This window comes from Dunckerocampus dactyliophorus, chromosome 5 (genome assembly GCF_027744805.1).
Source record: "Dunckerocampus dactyliophorus isolate RoL2022-P2 chromosome 5, RoL_Ddac_1.1, whole genome shotgun sequence".
Lineage (NCBI taxonomy): Eukaryota > Metazoa > Chordata > Actinopteri > Syngnathiformes > Syngnathidae > Dunckerocampus > Dunckerocampus dactyliophorus.
In genome coordinates, this window is record NC_072823.1 from 6732362 (window position 1) to 6750284 (window position 17923).

Here is a 17923-nt window from a genome sequence, read left to right on the forward strand (position 1 = left end):
GCTGTATGATGCAACCCGGACAGAGCCAAGGGAGAAACCCCGGAGGGAGGGAGACAACCGCCAGCCAGGAAGCAGAGACTAGCCAGATGTTTTTATCAAATGTTTATATTAGCAAATGTTTATATCTAACGGCCCCCCCGTCACCCCTTTGCACTGACAACATGTGCTGAATGAAAACAGCAGGAGTTTCATAATGATCTCACCGGATATGTGGGAAAAAAGGAGCGAGGAGGCGGGATTGTAATTTTTCAGCACCACACGTAAAAGCAATCAATCACATTTTGACAGTTTTTCACCTATTACTTTTACTGATTCTATTTTTATGACACCACATTATGTCACTTTGTGGGTCCTATATTCTCTTCAATTAATTAAATTAATTAAATAGACGTTAACCCAATCAATTTTTCCCATAAGAAATAATGTAAATCCAATTAAGCCATTCTAGAAAGCCATAAATGTTAACACAAAGCTAATTTTTATAGTTTTACATGCAGTAAACCATTCCAAATTCATATAAATGAATGAAACGGATAAATGAACATTTAAAGTTATGTTTACCTTCATTAAAGACGTGATTCTTGATGTAAGTGTTCCCAAAGACATACTGTGGCAGCGAGACAGCGCACGGACACCACCTTCCTGGTTTTTTTTGCCAAGAGCTATTTCTTGACTTAAATAGGGTTTCTCACCATAGTAACCCAAAATGGAGCCACATAAAATTGCAAGCATCTTGTTTTTGAATACTTGGCCCTGGTGAAATACGTAAAGGGGCGTGATGGCAGCACCAAGGAGCAATCCCGTGGTAGTCCGATGTACCACAGTGGCCAGGCAAGAAGAGAGTGACTATAAGGATCTGTTTTATGTGCGCACAGCCCAAGGCTGTTCTTGGAATCTGTTTTTAGTCCTACAGGAAATTGCAGAAAACTGTTGCAAAGAACGGCATTTTTTTTTTTTATTGAACGACTCAAAACCAACAAAACAAAATAATTACGAATTCTGCAAGCACTGCTTACAAGCAGTAAGCAGTAAGTAAGTAATACAAAACATCACATATGACTCAAGTAAACAATTGACATGGTATATAAAAAGAACAAACTGCCAAAATAAAAAAATATATATTTCTATAAAAATATAAACATGGCTATGTCACAGGCTTGTTCTTCTAAGGCAATAGGAAGCATGCCTTGAGGTCACGCGAACCAAAAATACTTATACAAAAAAAAAAAACAGTGTAATAGTGAATCATTCAACTCTTTCACAGCTTCATTTGCTCAGAGGATTTAAAAAAAACAAAACAACAAATACTGTACATTAAGTTTTCCCGTAGCTACCGAGTTATTGATAGCTGTGACATCTCCATGTATTTCTTCTGAAACTCTGCGAAGACATTGGAGCTTCTGGAGGTGGCACGATGGGGTTCAGGATAGTACTCCTTTCCAGGAAGAGGACCCCACACATCAGCTGTAAAAAAGAAAAAAAAAAATTTTGATACTAATGTTTCTTAAACAAAAAATGTACACACTGGTTGAATTTTCCTACCAATGCTTTTCTTATTGAGACTCTCCTTTTTTGATTCCGGTGAAGGTTTATCTGTGGGGGGGGGAAAGCCATCACTAACCTGATAACCATTCAGTATTTTGTATTCAAATAGATACGGAGGAAAAATACATTTCATTGCACTCTAAAATATCCATGTACATTAGGTCTCAACACCACCAATTTTTGTTACAGCAGCATACCTGCCAATATGTACGCATTGTGTGTACTTGCCATCCATTTTGACCCTTGAATACGCTTGCACACGTCACTGCTCTCCAGGTAGGCATTTTTTGGCATTTAACCGTATTCAGTTTCAAGTCCAGTCTCTGAAACCTGGCTGATGTTGAGGGAACTTTATTTTGTTTCTTATATTACTGCTTGTAAAAAAATCATTAGTTTTTCTTTAATATTTCATTGTACGCTACTAACATTACATTATTTATCCTCATGATAGTAAGAGTTTATTCTCATAAAAATGCAATTTTCTTCTTGTTAGAATATGACTTTTTTCCTCTTGATATTTTGACACTCGTAAAATAACAGCTGTTTTTCCTCCACATTTCTGCTGTCTTGTTTAATTTTACAACCACTTCAACTTCCGTCTTCTATTTTCTCATAATTATGACTATACTTTATTCTTGTATCATTATAGCTTTTCCCGCAAACTAATTTTCCCAAAAATAGACGACTTTATTTTTTGGTTTGTTTTTTCATAATATTTAATATTTCAACGTTATGCTGACAAAAAATTATGGTACATTAAAATGTCATTTATTCTTATAAGATTTTTTCCTTCATTAAATTACAGCACCTTTGCCTTAACATTTTGACTTTACCATTGTAAAATTACTGCTGATTTTTCCTGTTTTGCTGCTGCTAGTTATTTTTTATTTATTTAAATATTTAAGTTTTATTTTTAGAATGTGCTGCGGGCCAATTTAAAAAAAAAAGCCACAGGCCGCACTTTGGACACCAGTGGCTTACAGTATTTTAGTCATTCCCGTAACGTCTTTCCTGGGCACACTGATATCAAAGAACGCATAGCAAGTAACACAGGACTGTCCAAAGTGTGGCCAGGGGGCCTGTTATTTAAATTGGCCTGCGGCGCATGCTAAAAATCTCATTTAACAAGATAACTGGAAAAAAAAAATTGAAATCTGCAGTAATTTCACAAGAAGTCAAAATATTGAGAGAAAAAGAAGCTGTAACCTAACGAGAACTAATGTAATATGGAGGACAAATATCATTTTAGTAGCGTAGAGGTTTAAATATACTACTCTCAAAAAGTTAGGAATATTTCGATACATTTCACGATGAACCTAAAATTTACTACTATAACCTTTACAGGTGAACTTAATGGGTTTTTGAACGCACATGTCCAACATGTTCAATACTTAACACACAACTTCCTGTTCTCTAACATATGCTTTGCATATCCCCTAACTTTTTGTGAGTAGTATATAAAAGACATAAGTCATAATTACGAGAATTTTTTTTTTTTTTTAAACAAGATAGTTGAAATAGTTGGAAAAAAGCTGTAATTTTCCCACAAAGTCAAAATGTTAAAAGAAAAGTTGTATTCTAACGAGAAAAAAAGTCGCAATTTTACGAGAATAAACCTATATTATGAGGAAAAATAATTTTCAGTAGCGGAGTTGAAATTTTAAAGTCATATTAAGTCATGATATCAGAAACAACACAAAGTCAAATAAGTTATACTTTTTGGAAAATTAGGCTGTGGGAAAAAAATTTAATATTATGGGAGTAAATTCTGGGAGTTTTATGGGAGTAATTCATAATGTTATGGGAATAAAGTCAATTTTACGAGAAGAAAATTCGATGAAGATTAAGGAAGTCAAAATATTTGGAAAATGTATTTAAAAAAAAAGGGAAAAAAAGAGAAAAGTTGATACTAATAGGCTTGGGGACACACACACACATACACACACACACACACACACACAGTCACAATGGATTTATCGAAAAAAAAACAGGTCAACAGGTCGATAATTATGAGTCCTCGATAAATTGACATTTACGTGTATGCGCCTCTGCTCCATCTGTTTGTCTCTGTGGTACACAGGCTGGATGACAGGAGGGTTCACTCTGAATATGAAATGAACACAGAAGAGAGCGAGCATTTTCTCAGATATTAAACCTCTTTGTCCCAGTAGTGGCCGCATGGTGGTCTAGTGGTTAGCATGTTTGCCAACACAGTACCAGTCTGGAGATCGGGTAGGGTTCGATTCTCCCTTGGGCATTTGTGTGGAGTTTGCATGTTCTCCTCCGGCTTCCTCCCACATTCCAAAAACATGCATGTTAGGTTAATTGGCGACTCTAAATTGTCCATAGGTATGAATGTGAGTGTGAACGGTTGTTTGTCTATATGTGCCCTGCGATTGGCTGGCGACCAGTCCAGGGTGTACCCCGCCTGTCGCCCGAAGTCACCTGGGATAGGCTCCAACATGCCCCCGCGACCCTAAAGAGGTATAGAAAATGGATGGATGTCCCAGTAATGGATGCGGGGGCTACGTACACGGAGTGCGAGCAGTTAGCTAGCAGATGCGATTATGAATGAAGGCACAAAAGTAATAGTTTCTATGCCGAATGCCAGTTTCAGTGTGGATGTGAAGCAAAGCCTTCTTCCCGACAGTCAACACTTACTCCGCCGATCAAATGCTTCAGTAAGTATTAAACAAAACATCGCAAACTGGTGCACGTTCACAATGTCGCATTGCAAAAGAAACGCAACCTTTCAATACGGTTGAAAAGCCAACAGTAGGAATTGCCTGCGAGATATCAGCAACATTGCATTTTAGCTCACTGTCTCATCTGTTTTTATCCACCGATTGCGTTGTTGTGTGGCTCTTTTGACAGCATGCGCAGGATTTGTACCTGAAGTGATGACGTCCCGCGATTCGTGAGTGTTCAAGTAGGCGGCTTCTGTGCCTCAGGTACACGACGCTTGTGCGCCATGACAAAATGATCATAAACCAGATGATTATATGTTTTTAAAAAAAGGTCGAAATTATCGATTGTCGATAACTTTTAGCACAATTATCAACCAGCAAAATTTGTTATGGTGACAGGCCTACTTCTTAGCTAATACTTTCATTTTTCAATATGTAGCCCTCGCTTGCAACGTTTGGACACCCCTAAACTAACGCTACTTCCGTCAACAACAGCAGCGAGGTTCTGCGTTTGCTGACGCTAATCATTGCAGAATTCATGAGTCGCAAACAGTGACTATGGGACAAATGGAGCTGAGTGTGGCCCCCCGCATCCTTTCATTTCTCAGTATGTGGGTCTCAGTGGAAAATGTTTGGACACCCCTGACCGCATGGGAGAGGACAGCCTAGTGAATATGTGGAAGCATTAGCCTCGCATGAGCAACCACAATCTGCGAGTACAATGGTGCAGCATTGGCCAGTGAGGGGGGGGGGAGCGGCGTACTCAAAATGCCTTCAAGGTTGGCGAGTCTACAGCAGATGTAAAGATATGGTGTTTTGACAATATTGCCCCATTTTGACAGTCAAACAGAGACACATAGTGACTTACCTGGACAACATTCTGTGGTTTCTTTCTTGCCCTTCAATTCATCTTCAAAGCTGAAGCTGTTGGGCAAAACGCTGAACTTCAAGACGTTCTCCTGGATGGAGAGAAGAGCCTGGGTTCCGCATTCATTCTTTCTTCTGTCGTTATGAGCCGAATTTGTCAGTTCTGCATCAAAATCCTTGTGATTTATGGAGCTTTTTTGGGAGTTTTTCTTTTGTCTGCCGGTAGTTGATGAGAGGATGGTGTTCTTTGCTTTCAGTTTGATTCTGTGTTTCTTTTTACCAGGGGATGAACGCATTTTGTTACGAATCCTTTTCGTAGCTGAATAATCCAGGGTGGATGCACACTTTGCTGGTTTTCTCTTGAGGGGGCTGATGTGTGCATAAACAACTTCTGGAGGCATTGCAGTCTCCTGGCATCTTTTAGATATAGAACGCCTTTCCCGTGGTAATGAGCCAAAGAGCACCAGCTGGACAGTTTTGCCCGGCACTGAAGGTTCACAATCAGTACCGGGAACAGATATCTTGCTGCTTTTTGAAATGTGTGAATCCAACTCTCTCTTTTGAATCAACTTCTTCAGGGACGGAAAGAGAGTATCAGGACTGCTTTGTCGCTTCCGTTTTCTTGACTCGCTTTCATGTGTTTGAGTTAGACCAATAGCTGTTTGACCACCAGTCCTTACATGACATGACATTTGTTGTTCCCAAGGAGACTTTGCAATGTCTGAAGATGCATTTTGAGCTTGTTCACAATTTCCATCAACGGGTAACACAAGAGTCTCTTCCCCACTGAAGTCACTATCAGTGGACTGGCATCTTTCTGCAGGTTTCAGCGGAGCTTCGCAATCTTCATCATCAGACATCTGGTTGTGAAGATCCTTCTCACTGCTGGATATATTTGCAGCTTTGTTTTCCACTATGATGGTTGGCTGGCTTTCATTGAGCATTAGTTTGTTTAAGTCATCAGTTTCTTCATTGTAGTTACTTAAGTCAAAAGTCTGACTGACTTTGTTGCATATTTCAAGCCAACTAATCGGGATGCTGCTGATGGTTTTATCCTCACTTTTAGACTCCAAGAGTGAGTGGGGTTGAAGGTCGGGTAGTATTATTAACTCTTTGCAGTCCATTTGGTCGCTCTTCCCTTCGTTTTCACTGTTCGACTTTCTCAAATCACACACCTGGCCACACTTGCATTTATCCAGTAAAGTTTCGGAGCCACAGAGGATTTCTTTCCACTTTTCAATGCAGCAGAATTGCTGTATGTTAGTCTCCATGTGTGAGCTGCTTGTGACATCTCGATCTTTGAGTGGCTCATCCACCACAGCAGTATTTGGGACTGGCTCTGGCTCACTAAGAGTTTCCATACACTGCAATGTCACACCATTGCCTTGTTGCTCCACCACAGCAGTATTTGGGACTGGCTCTGGCTCACTAAGGGTTTCCATACACTGCAATGTCACACCATTGCCTTGTTGCTCCACCACAGCAGTATTTGGGACTGGCTCTGGCTCACTAAGAGTTTCCATACACTGCAATGTCCCACCATTGCCTTGTTGCTCCACCACAGCAGTATTTGGGACTGGCTCTGGCTCACTAAGAGTTTCCATACACTGCAATGTCACACCATTACCTTGTTCAAAGATTGCTTTAGCCTCTTCTGGTGGCAAAACCTTAATTTCAAAGGAGTACAGGGGGTCAGAGTGAGTACTGCCATCTTCTGGTTCAGCAATGGGTTTTGGCACCGCACTTGCAGGTTGTGATGGAACGTTGACTGTTGGTACTTCATCTGACAGGTTGACGCTCAACAATTGGTGAATATTGGGGCCAAACTCTTTGTCAATGTCATCCAGTTGTTCATTTTTATTCAACCACGATGAGTTGTATGGCAGTTCTGAGTAAACTTCCCCGTGTTTAAGAACTTGAACGTTTTTTAGTTGACTTATCACAGAGGGCTGGACCTGTGACAATACGACAGTGTCTTCTTTCAAATTCAGACAAAACAAGCCGACTTCTTTCAGTACGTCTCTATAATATGTTGTCCGGGCAACAGTAATCATGTTCTTTAAGCTGTTATCCCAAAACAGAGACAGTATTTGTCTTCGAAAATCCAAATTTTTAGATTGATCCGATAGCTCCTCAAGTCTTTCAGGCTCCAACAAATTAAGTAATTCCTCTAAGGTCCACAGTGTTGTTGGAAGAGAGGAAAGTTCATAAATACTGGCCTTTGGGTCTGGTGGCATGTCCTGTCCTTTGTTGTTATCCCCCTTGTCCTTTTCTGGAGCTTCAGGGATTACTAACTTTTCATCAGATGGTCGAAAACAATGGTCTTTAGTTACAGTGTCAGGAGCATAAATGGTAGCTTGCGTAGGCATACTCTGACATTGTTTGGACTGAGGCTCACTTGAAATTTCATGGGAACTCCAACAATGTTCTTGTTGCATATTTTTCTCTTTGTCCACAATGGGAAAACTAAGAGACTCCGGTGGTGTGGGACATTTGCTTTCATGGTTCACTTTATTGCAAGATGATGTCAATGGATGCACAACAGCAACTTCTCTTGAGGAATTTGATTTGTCGTTTTGTTTATGAGGCGACGGCTCCAGAAGCAATTGCGTTAGCAGTGTAGTGAGTGGCGTAGCTGGTCGTTTTTTCTTCAATGAGTCGTTTTGTTGCCCCGTTGTGGTTTGTAAGTCAGTGGATGCTTGCAGACGTGTCCCATTTGAGTTATGCTGAGACCCTGCTGCTGGGGACCCATTTGTGTTAGTGCCATCGAACAGGGTTGAGAGCGGTTGTGTTTTCTCATTTGAGCTGAAGGCGTTTGGAATATTTGTACTTGATGGAAAACTTGAAGCAACGTAGCAGGGAACAGAAGAAGCCATACTATGAGGTCCAGAGTGGTTGTAGGGATGCAGTCCATGTACAGCATTGTTGACCAAAGAAATGTTGGATTCCACTCCACCAATCCCTTGCCTTACGTTAAGTGCAGTAGCTGTGGTAGAGGAGACACCAGTTTTCGATACAGCTTGGTTTGCGACCTGATACATGCCCTGATTAATCCTGGTATGTTGTACACTAGACAAGCTAAACGCCTGTGTACCTGTTGATCCATTGTCATGCAGATAATAAGACTGGTTCCTGTACAGTGACATGTCATTCTGACATGGCGGTGTTGGTTTCGTCACAGGGAAAGGCTGTCTACCTTGAAGATTACAAAAGGGATTCTGAAAAGTGACATGTGGCATCTGGTAGACATTATTCCCTCCAACTGTCTGATGAGGAACTTGTGTGATCTGACAGTTTGATTTAGGTTCGTTATAGTGGCCTCCATTGTAAAAGACGGCAGTCTGTGTAGGTCCTGGATTCACTGTGTTATGGGCATGTTCAGCTGAAGGATGCGAGCGTGGTCCCAAGATTTGGTATTGTCCATTTATCCATGCCAACAACATTTTCATCATCTGTTTCGTCTAGGTGTGAATGGAAACAAAAAAATCCTGAAAGAAAGAAGAATTCACAAATGTTTAAAAAATAAAAAAGTTCTGCATGTCCAAGATGAACTAATTATCCAGTGCACACTAACTAGGAGAATAGTCGACTAAATTACATTCTAGAGACCTATCTTAAGTGTTTTTTTTTGTTTGTTTGTTTTTTTTCCACATAAACAAAAAGGGAAAAGCTAATAAGATATGATGGATTAGTAGCAGTCAGAAGATGCAGGGTTGAAATTGTCACCTGGGCAAGTCCGTGTGGAGTTTCCATGTTCTCTCCATGTGTGGATTTTTTCTGGGTACTTTGGCTTACAGCCCGACCGATTTATCAGCGGGTCGATTATGAAGACTCACCGATTAATCAATTTCGGTGAATATCTAACCAAGGGGTCACCCACGTTTTTTCTTGCGAGAGCTACTTTTAGAAAATGAAAACGGCCACGAGCTACTCATTTTTGTAGAAATGATTTTAATACCTTATTTCAACCCAATCAAATCAAATATGCTTGTTTTACCAAAACATTCACAAAATGCTGGTATGCACAACTCAAATTTTATGTTTCAGAATACATTTCTTTCTAGTGTTCTCACATTAACTGAAAAACTGAATGAAAAGCAGGCCTGGGTGCACCTCATATGGTCGTGGGGGGCTACCCGCAGGCACCAGGTTGGTGACCCCTGATCTAACCGAACTTTATTTGCTGCACGGAGATTCTGTCGCTCCCTTCCTTTGTCTCTCTCTGCCAGAGTACTTGGCCCCGCCCCCTCACACACAGACAGAGCAGCGCTCTTCCAGCCACACTCACTCCGCTGCAGGAGAGCAACGCTGAAAGAAACACCATCGTAAACTGACTTTGTAAACCAATATAACATTACACGTTAGTGCCACACTGTCAGGGCCCGTCAAGGAGAACATTCTAGTTTTTTCACACCAGTTTTAGAGAGCGTATTCGTGTCGTGCAAGTTGCATCTCTGGAAGATAAAGATAGATGCAACTGTTACCATTATCTTAATCGAACGATAAATAAAAAGAAAGTTGGTCATTTTGCCGGCCTCTATAAATTGACATGTTAAAATATACTCATCCAGCCAGAGTTGCACAAACAACCGTACGAGCATGCTAAACCAATGCGTCTGTGTAGGCTCTCAGTCGTACAGGAGTTGTCCATCGAATTGTCCCTGCGATGTTGATAAAGCCTTTTCAACATCGCAGGGACAATTAGAGTGGTTCTCAATCAGCAGTACATCTACACCTTAAAGCAACAAATCACTCTTTTCAGGACAGCGATGTAAAGATTTTGAGCAAAGAAAACAGATGGTTTGAAAGAGGAGTAAAGGAAGCTATTTTTGTCAAACAACAGAACCCATCATTGAATCGGAATGGTTTGAGGTTTAATTTGGACCCTGTGCTCAGCAGGTTACTGAGACCAAAACCCACAGCTCTTAGTCTTGCAAATGAGGTGAAGCCAGGGCCGAGCCAGAACAATAGATGCTAACGAGCCAGTATCAGAGTCGTTCATACCCAACTCAGGGAGTGACACTTCCCTTTTATCGGAGGTGTTAATAGCAGGAAAGGATTATACCACTTCTCCGCCCAGGCTTAGTGTAAGGAACCAATAGGAGGAGGGTGTTGGCACACCAATTCCGCCCACTCTTACTGTACTTAAGGCCTAGGCTGCCAGCACTTGTTAGTTCGCTGACGAAGCTCTTCGGATGAGGAGCGAAACGTCTGACACTTTCTAGTACAGATGACGTCTCAAGAAGCCTTTCCCCTCATGCTAAACCAAGTTAACCCCAATAGCTTCCCACAGCCCCTTTATTGCCATTTCAAACTGTTTATTTCGGGAGGAGGTTTAGTGTTTGTAATGTTTTTGTGCCACAATGGAGCAGTCCACAGAGTAAATACTTCCTCACATAAACGTTCCTTCTCACGATGACAGCATTTCATTCACATCATGTCAATTCCTGCGAGATTCCACGTTTAACAGTAAATTTAGTCTTTAGTGCCCAATTCTGTGATTCCGTTAACGCGGGAATCACAAGGCCCTACATGCTATGGTATGCATGAGGTGCCAATGCGTCAATACAGTACGCCGTTGCACACAGTCATCAACTCAGCTTGTTTCCATTCATATTGGTGCGAGTCTTTTTTTTTCCCCTTTAAATCAGTGGAAGAATTAATTTTGGTATACAAAAATTATCGCCCAAACCTAGTGCACACTCACACACACAGTGACGTTCGCTACATGTTAAGCCTTCCTATTAAGGAATAATACCCAATGTTCATTATTTATTCAAGTGCAATTTTCTTTACAGAGACTTGAAACTCTTACTGTTTTTATTGTTGTGTTTGCTTTTTTTGTTATTTTTTTCTTCATAGAGACTTTGAGTCTCTCTGAAGAGTCTTTGTTATTGTTCTTGGTTATGACTGTGATGTTTTAAAGAGCAATTTGTGATAAAAGAGACTGACAAGTCTTATTTTCATAGTTTTTTTTGTTGAACTTATGTTTAATTTATTTTATTTAAAAGCTCTTGACATTCCAATTACAATGTTAAACACACTTATTGCTTTTGATACAATATACTCGCATGATTAACATATACATGTGCATGGCTCAGATCAAGGGTACCCAAGTGTTACATTTAAAATGTCAAACTCGTGGATAGACCTTGGTAATGTTATAAACACAAACATTGCAAAACACACACCCAACATACCAGAGCTCGAGACATCTTCCATTTCCCATAGCAACCCTCCGAAGTTCACTCTTTCTTAAATGTAATGTGCATAACTCTGTGTCAATTCTTTGTTAGACTTTTGTTCAATTAATCTTATTTTACTCTGTTATACAAAAAAAAAAAATCACTTTAGTTGCAGAGTTGAGTAATTATTCCATGAATATATACCATTGTAATCATGTGGTTTGTTTTTCCATGGAATTATGTTCTTCAAAATTTTCATCGGCAGGCGGACACAAAGGTTATGTACTTTTCACTAATGATTACATGACAGGTTTTTTTTGTTGTTTTTTTTTTGTTACACAGTATTTGAATAAAACACATTAGAAACCAATTTCAGACATCATTCTTTAATTCTAAGTAGAAATCATGACCAAATTATCAGAGAAAATATTGTTTATTTCACAACAAAAGCAGACATGCTTTACATGTAACATTTCAATGTCCAAATATAGACACTTTTTTTACAACGTAGCCGTGCTAGCGTAAAATAAAAACATGAACAGGCTTAATTTATGGTTTGGTAAGCTTTCTCACTCTATAAACGTCAGAGTGATAGGGATAGTACACACTGTTAGAACAACAATTTCAAATACTACTCAAGTGAAGTTGAAGACAGCAAAGGGTACCCTTGATCTGAGCCATGCACATATAGATATATGAATATATAGATATATGCACGAGACAAATATAGCGCAGAGCATTTTGTGAGGTCTGACTTTCTAGGAGGTATTTTTGTGATTCAAATGTATTACTCTTTAAACACAGTCAGACTTTTTATTTTCAGAATGACATTCCTAGTCACGGATCTCCAACCAAAACTGGACTCACGCACATGTTTCAAAGTAATCAGTCACAATTTATTGCCTGGGAAAAAACGACCACCACCAAATGTTTCAAATTTGGCAATGTTTAAATGCTGCACATGTTTACAAGTCATCAATCACATTTTCACAGTTTTCCACCTATTATTTTTAATGATTACATTTATAAGACATCACATTTTGACAAGTCATAAATCATATTTTGACAAGAAGTGGGTCTTTCACTTCTGTGACAGGCCCTGGCAGCGCGTTCCCGCAAGGACGTTACTCTCATGGGGCACCAAAGTGTAGAGTTATATTGTTTTACAAAGTCACAGCTTATCATGGTGTTAAATAAAAATAAATTAAATATCGATAATTAAAAAAAATAAATAAATCGATAAATTGGTTGGGCTCAAGTAAATAGTTGCATTCATATGGGAACGGATTACTGGGTGAAAACAATGTAATACACAACGAACACCTACAAGAAACAGACACGCAGACGGAGCCACGTACAACACCAAACTATAGAACAGGGGTGTCAAACTCGTGCCACGGAGGGCCGAGACACTGCAGGTTTTCTTTCCAGCCGGTCACTAAAGCAGGTGATTGTAATGATCAACACCTTCAGTTTGAGGGAAGGAGCTCATCAATTAAAATCACCTGCTGCAGAAACTGGTTGGAGAGAAAACCTGAAGCGTCTCGGCACGAGTTTGACACATGTGCTATAGAAGAAGAACAGGGAAGACTTTAGTGCAGACCTGCCAACATGTATGAATTTGTCGTACTCCTCATGCAATCCGACTCATGAATACGCTCGTATGCTTCACTGCTCTTCATTTTGTTGCATTTTGCTGGTTTCAGTTTCAAGTTCAGTCTGTACATTAAAGATAAATATATAGATATCAGTATCAACAGTATTTCAAATCGGGGAGAGTGAAAATATTTGTCACCCAGTGGGGGCATGACGACAAATAATCCTGAACCACTGGTCTGGGACGCATGTTTGGGCATCTCATGGAAGCAGGCTGCAGCAAAGCAATAAAGATGGGACGTGAAACCACGGACATGCTGTCTATCAACGCTCTTGCTGAACTATGTCACACAACGGCCTGACTTAAAACATTATATACGTGAATAATATTTTGGCACAGTTCTAATAAACACATTTGAATGGAAAAAAAATGTGAAAGAATGAAAACAATGGGCTTGGCGAATGCAAATACAAGTGAACATTTTGCTCTGGTCCAGTTATGCTCACTAGTCTTTGAAATTAACCATAAACTGACAACCACAGAAGCCAATGCCATCATACTTGGAAAAAAAAAATACTTGGATGATCTCAACATAATCTTTGTTGGGCCAAAGCAACAGAGGCAAGGTCTGCCTCCAAGGTTTGACTCCACAAACGGACACAATTAATTTCATCTCACTCAACGTTACTGAGGAATATGACCTTAACATACCCAAAATGTTATTACAACACAAAGATAAAAACCAAGCGACGTCACAAGTAAGTCGCGTTTTGGTCCAAGTGTTTTTTTTTTAAATAACTAACTTACATAACTAACTTTGCGAACCGTTTGCAACGCGCCAATAGGGCGAACACACGGCTAATCTCAATGTTTGTTTGTTTTTTGGGAAATTCAAAGTAGCGTGTGCTTACCCTTTTCCTTGAACGTGACTGCGAGGCGCAGTGTGGAGAACACAAAACGAAAGTTGCCGATTTCCAAGCGAAAATCCATCCACCCATGTACGCTCCCGCAGTGTTGCCGTTTTAGGCGAGAAGCAAGGCTCCAACACTCGTTACTCCTCCTCTTTCTTTTCGGGTTCCAGTGATGGGTCGTTCGCAAACGATCCGTCTATGAGAAGGCTCTTCGTTGCTGTTTGATGAGAGCTAGTGTTTTTTCTATTAAAGGGGGGGAGCATGAACAGGAGGAGGCAGACGAGATAGAGTGAAGGTTCCGCATAATGAGGGTGAGGAAAATGAGCAGCAGGAAACAAAAGCTGAGTCACTTTTCCGAATGCCAGTCTTTGCTAAAGACTCGCAAAAATTGTCACCTGGAGGCTGCTTTGTCTTTTACTTTTGCACATTTTCATTTATATTTTGGTGTGTCTGAGCCATGTTGTTAGGGTTGTCTAGAATTATACAATAGAAGTACCGTGGCCTTAAACAATGATTTCACTGTTTTTTTACTGGACTTACTTAATGATTTCACTGTCTTTTACTTGACTTTTGCGCAGGCAGCTGCATGCTTGCAGAGTAGAAAACACCCACACACCCTTGATTGACACAAGCTGAAACCAGTTAACTAACACATAATAACATATTGATCCAATCAGGAAAGAGAAACGCCCATGTATGGGCGTGACACAAGGATAGCATATTAGCTTAGCCACTTCCTAGTTCCAGGACTTGCTGCTTCCGAGTTGAGTGCAGAGGTCCAGCGCTGTACTTTGTGACATCTTCCAGACAATTTTTTCACTAAAAGAGTGTCCACCTGATCTCTTCTTCGAAAAACAAACTCGGACATGTCAATATTGACCATACAAACAATGCTTTATAAATAATAAACATTTGAAATAATTATATTTTTACATTACAAATTCATTTTACATGTATTTTGGTCATAAATCAATTTAAGCAACCAATCTGAAGAGCCAATTTAGGAGCCGAAAGAGTCGGACCTCTTTACAGAGTTGGGCCAAAGGAATCGGCTCCCATAAAAAACTCAAAATTCCCACCTCTAGCTTCCTCTTCCGTGCCTTCCACAACTGAACTTTGAGTGTGTGACGTCACCTGCAGCAGCTGGCTGAGATCAGTCATCAACTCATTTCCGCTATAAAAAAAGGTCATCATCTCATTCCCGCTATTAAAAAAACACCCACATGTAAATATCAGGGATAGTGAAAGTGACATTTTACTTTAATAAAGTGCAAGAGCTCAGATAGTGATCATACGTAGTTGTAACTGAGTAAAGTGTGATTGCTTTTGAACAATTCTTAACAGAACAGACGCCGGTTTCCTCCCACATTCCAAAAACATGCATGTTAGGTTAATTGGCGACTCTAAATTGTCCATAGGTATGAATGTGAGCGTGAATGATTGTTTGTCTATATAAGCCCTGCGATTGGCTGGCGACCAGTCCAGTGTGTCCCCCGCCTCTCGCCCGAAGTCAGCCAGGATAGGCTCCAGCATACCCCCTAATTAGCATAAACGGCATAGAAAATGGATGGATGGATGGAATTGGCGTAAAACTCTATTTTAAACATGCAAGTAAATACTTCAGTGTGTTTGGCTTTTTAAAAGACAGATTAAGATACCTAGATTATGCAACCCGCCACTAATTAATTGAGATGGCTGCTGGCTAGAAAGCTAGCCGGCAGCATAAGAGTTGCACAATGTGTTGTACACAATGAATAATAGGAGTGTAAAGGTGACTATAGGTGCAGGGGCGGACTTACAATAAGGCAAGAGATTTCCAGGGGCCCCCAAATTTCTCATAAAAACGGATTATTTTTGTCCTTCAATTTAAAGTACACTCAGTATGGAAGAAGTCTTTGGTCATTGAAGAAGTCTCTGGAGAACCAGAACCGAGTCTCATTCGTGACACCTACGCGTTAGTGACCGATCAGCTGAAGGTTACAGAGAGCCGTCAGGGGAACTTGCCCCCAACCACCAAAGAACCAACAAAATGACACAGAAAACAAGATTTGAGATTTTCTCGCGCGAGGAGAGAGCGTCCGTGCCACACTGCAACACTTTCTGGCGGGCCACTCTCCTCGCGCTTCTTTTATTGTCATAGATGGGCGGTACCACAGAAATAGATGTAGTGAGTTCAGTTAGTTATTAGTCACGATCAGTTCAAGAAGTGGACTGGCAGAGAAAGCAGCCGTCTTCTCACGCTTATGTAATGTGCCCCATGACCTTTATATGGCCCATTTCCTCCCCTCCCTGCATGGTGGTCCACCTTGGTGTTATTTCACAACCCGGGGGGGGGGCCATTCTCTCTGTTACATCCGTCTCACTTAACGCATGTCCATTGTGCGTGTGCTAACTTTATCTCATGGGTAAGTTTTGATGACTTATTGAGTGCTAATGTGCACATTTGTCTCAAATTAATTCATGCTAGCGCACTGCCTTTTACCGCACACGTCAAACAGCGATGTCAGAGTCTTTCTGGAAAAACTTGGCTGGAACTTGAACTGGTGGATGGCGGGTCGACATTCATTTTGTGCTTTTAATTTGTTGTTATTCATGTCTTAGTTTTACACAATACATAATAAATAAGATAAATCCACAAATATTTACTCGCATTTAACCTTTAGCCAGTATATACTAGTATATACTGGCTATTAACCACTATATACAAGCAAAAAATTCTCCAAGAACTTTCCACTATGTGCAAATGAATGCTCTTATAACTGCCTTGTACATATAAATGTATGTTTCGATTTCGATCAACATGTACAAGTCATAATGTAATGTAGAACAGCAATAATTCCCCTTAACAACGTATGTGTGATATGTCATGACAAAAGGCTAATAGCTTTCTTTCTATCCTTTGTTTTGCCCAAGAACTTAAGGTTTTTGCATACCTCAGGAGGTTACCTTTAATATTTACAAAAAGTGTGAATGATCCCGCCATCCTTCAACAACCGTGATGCCGCTTTAGTCAAGATTTGATTTATGACTCATAGGTCAAAAGTCCTAATTTATAGGTCCCGCATCAACACCACGTGACTGCGAGTCTGGCAGATCAAAAAGCCATAAAACACAAATGGCCATTTGGAGAATATTAAGTCATGAAAGTAAATCGAGAGAGCCTAGGCGCCTGAGCTGACTCTCTTCTTCTGGTCAGGAGGCTTCAAGAAGACATGAGAAGAGACATTTAGCCGGGAGCTCTGTAAACCTGAGATTCTATTCTGTCTGATTTATTTTCAAAACATTCTAAAGCTTGACCTGGAGTGTGAGTCTTATTCCTTCTCATAATTGAAGATTAATGAACACGTAAGGGGAGGTGAAATTTATTTAACTAATTGGTCCTTGTGGCCTATATTAGGTTGCGGAGAATTTCATCAAACAACAAACTGCAAGCGGTAGGTAAGTTTTCCATCATTATTTTGGTCGGTTTTGGTCAAGTTTTCTCACTATGTTGACTTTGAATTAAATTCTGAAGCGTGGTTCAGCACATAAATGTGTCACTATTGGAAGCTCTCTGTAGCAGCATGAGTGGGCATGTAAACCAAGGAGTCTAGAGTTAAAACAGGAGTGTCGATCAGCATCCACTTTTGTAATATGCCCTGCTCGAGTTTGGCTGCCATGATGGTGGGCAGAATCCAAAAACTATGCATTGAAAACATCTCCACTGCTCACTGCTCAGCGATTAACTGCTCTAATTGGCTGTCCAAAAGCAGTGGCGGAGCTATGGGGTGGCCAGTGGTGGCCGTGGCCAACCTGGTCACTCTCAGGCCACCTGACTGGCCATCCCGACAATTCAGGTGTCAGCTTATTACTACCTCTATGTGAGTAATGGTCACACCTTGGCCACCTCAATAAAAAAATTCTGGCTCCACCACTGCCCCCTTGGATGGTCAGATCACAACCTGGTGCTACTAAACACTTCAGTATGTTCCTGCTGTAACAGTACGAACATACTAACTGTCTTAGTATGTTCCTGTAACCCACGTTTAAAACAAGAAGTTTAACCCATGTGATCAGTAATTATAAGTGATTAAGATTTATAAATAATAAACTAATAAAATGAGTAAAATGCCCCTTTGAGTTACACAAATG

At 40.3% G+C, this 17923-nt stretch overlaps 1 protein-coding gene across 3 annotated transcripts; it reads right to left on the minus strand.

The window, feature by feature from the left end:
• Positions 1-886: 886 nt before the first annotated feature.
• Positions 887-13968, minus strand: si:ch211-106e7.2 (uncharacterized). 3 transcript variants are annotated; one of them, XM_054777642.1, is made up of 4 exons: positions 13793-13968; positions 5101-8587; positions 1543-1593; positions 891-1464 (listed from the first exon to the last, which is right to left on the minus strand). In XM_054777642.1, the coding sequence occupies exons 2-4, from the start codon at positions 8549-8551 to the stop codon at positions 1331-1333; spliced, it is 3636 nt and encodes a 1211-aa protein (XP_054633617.1). In that variant the 5' UTR covers positions 8552-8587; positions 13793-13968; the 3' UTR covers positions 891-1330. The 3 variants fall into 3 exon arrangements, with proteins under 3 accessions (XP_054633618.1, XP_054633617.1, XP_054633619.1); XM_054777643.1 differs by lacking the exon at positions 1543-1593 and having other exon boundaries at positions 887-1464; XM_054777644.1 differs by lacking the exons at positions 891-1464; positions 1543-1593 and adding an exon at positions 1608-3648.
• Between the last annotated feature and the right edge of the window lie 3955 nt (positions 13969-17923).

Coding starts and splice junctions, on each gene's coding strand:
- si:ch211-106e7.2 (XM_054777642.1), bottom strand. CDS start 8,551: ATGATGAAAATGTTGTTGGCATGGATAAATGGACAATACCAAATCTTG. Junction 1,594..5,100: donor AACCACAGAATGTTGTCCAG/GTAAGTCACTAT, acceptor CCCCCCCCACAG/ATAAACCTTCACCGGAATCA. Junction 1,465..1,542: donor TCTCAATAAGAAAAGCATTG/GTAGGAAAATTC, acceptor TCTTTTTTACAG/CTGATGTGTGGGGTCCTCTT.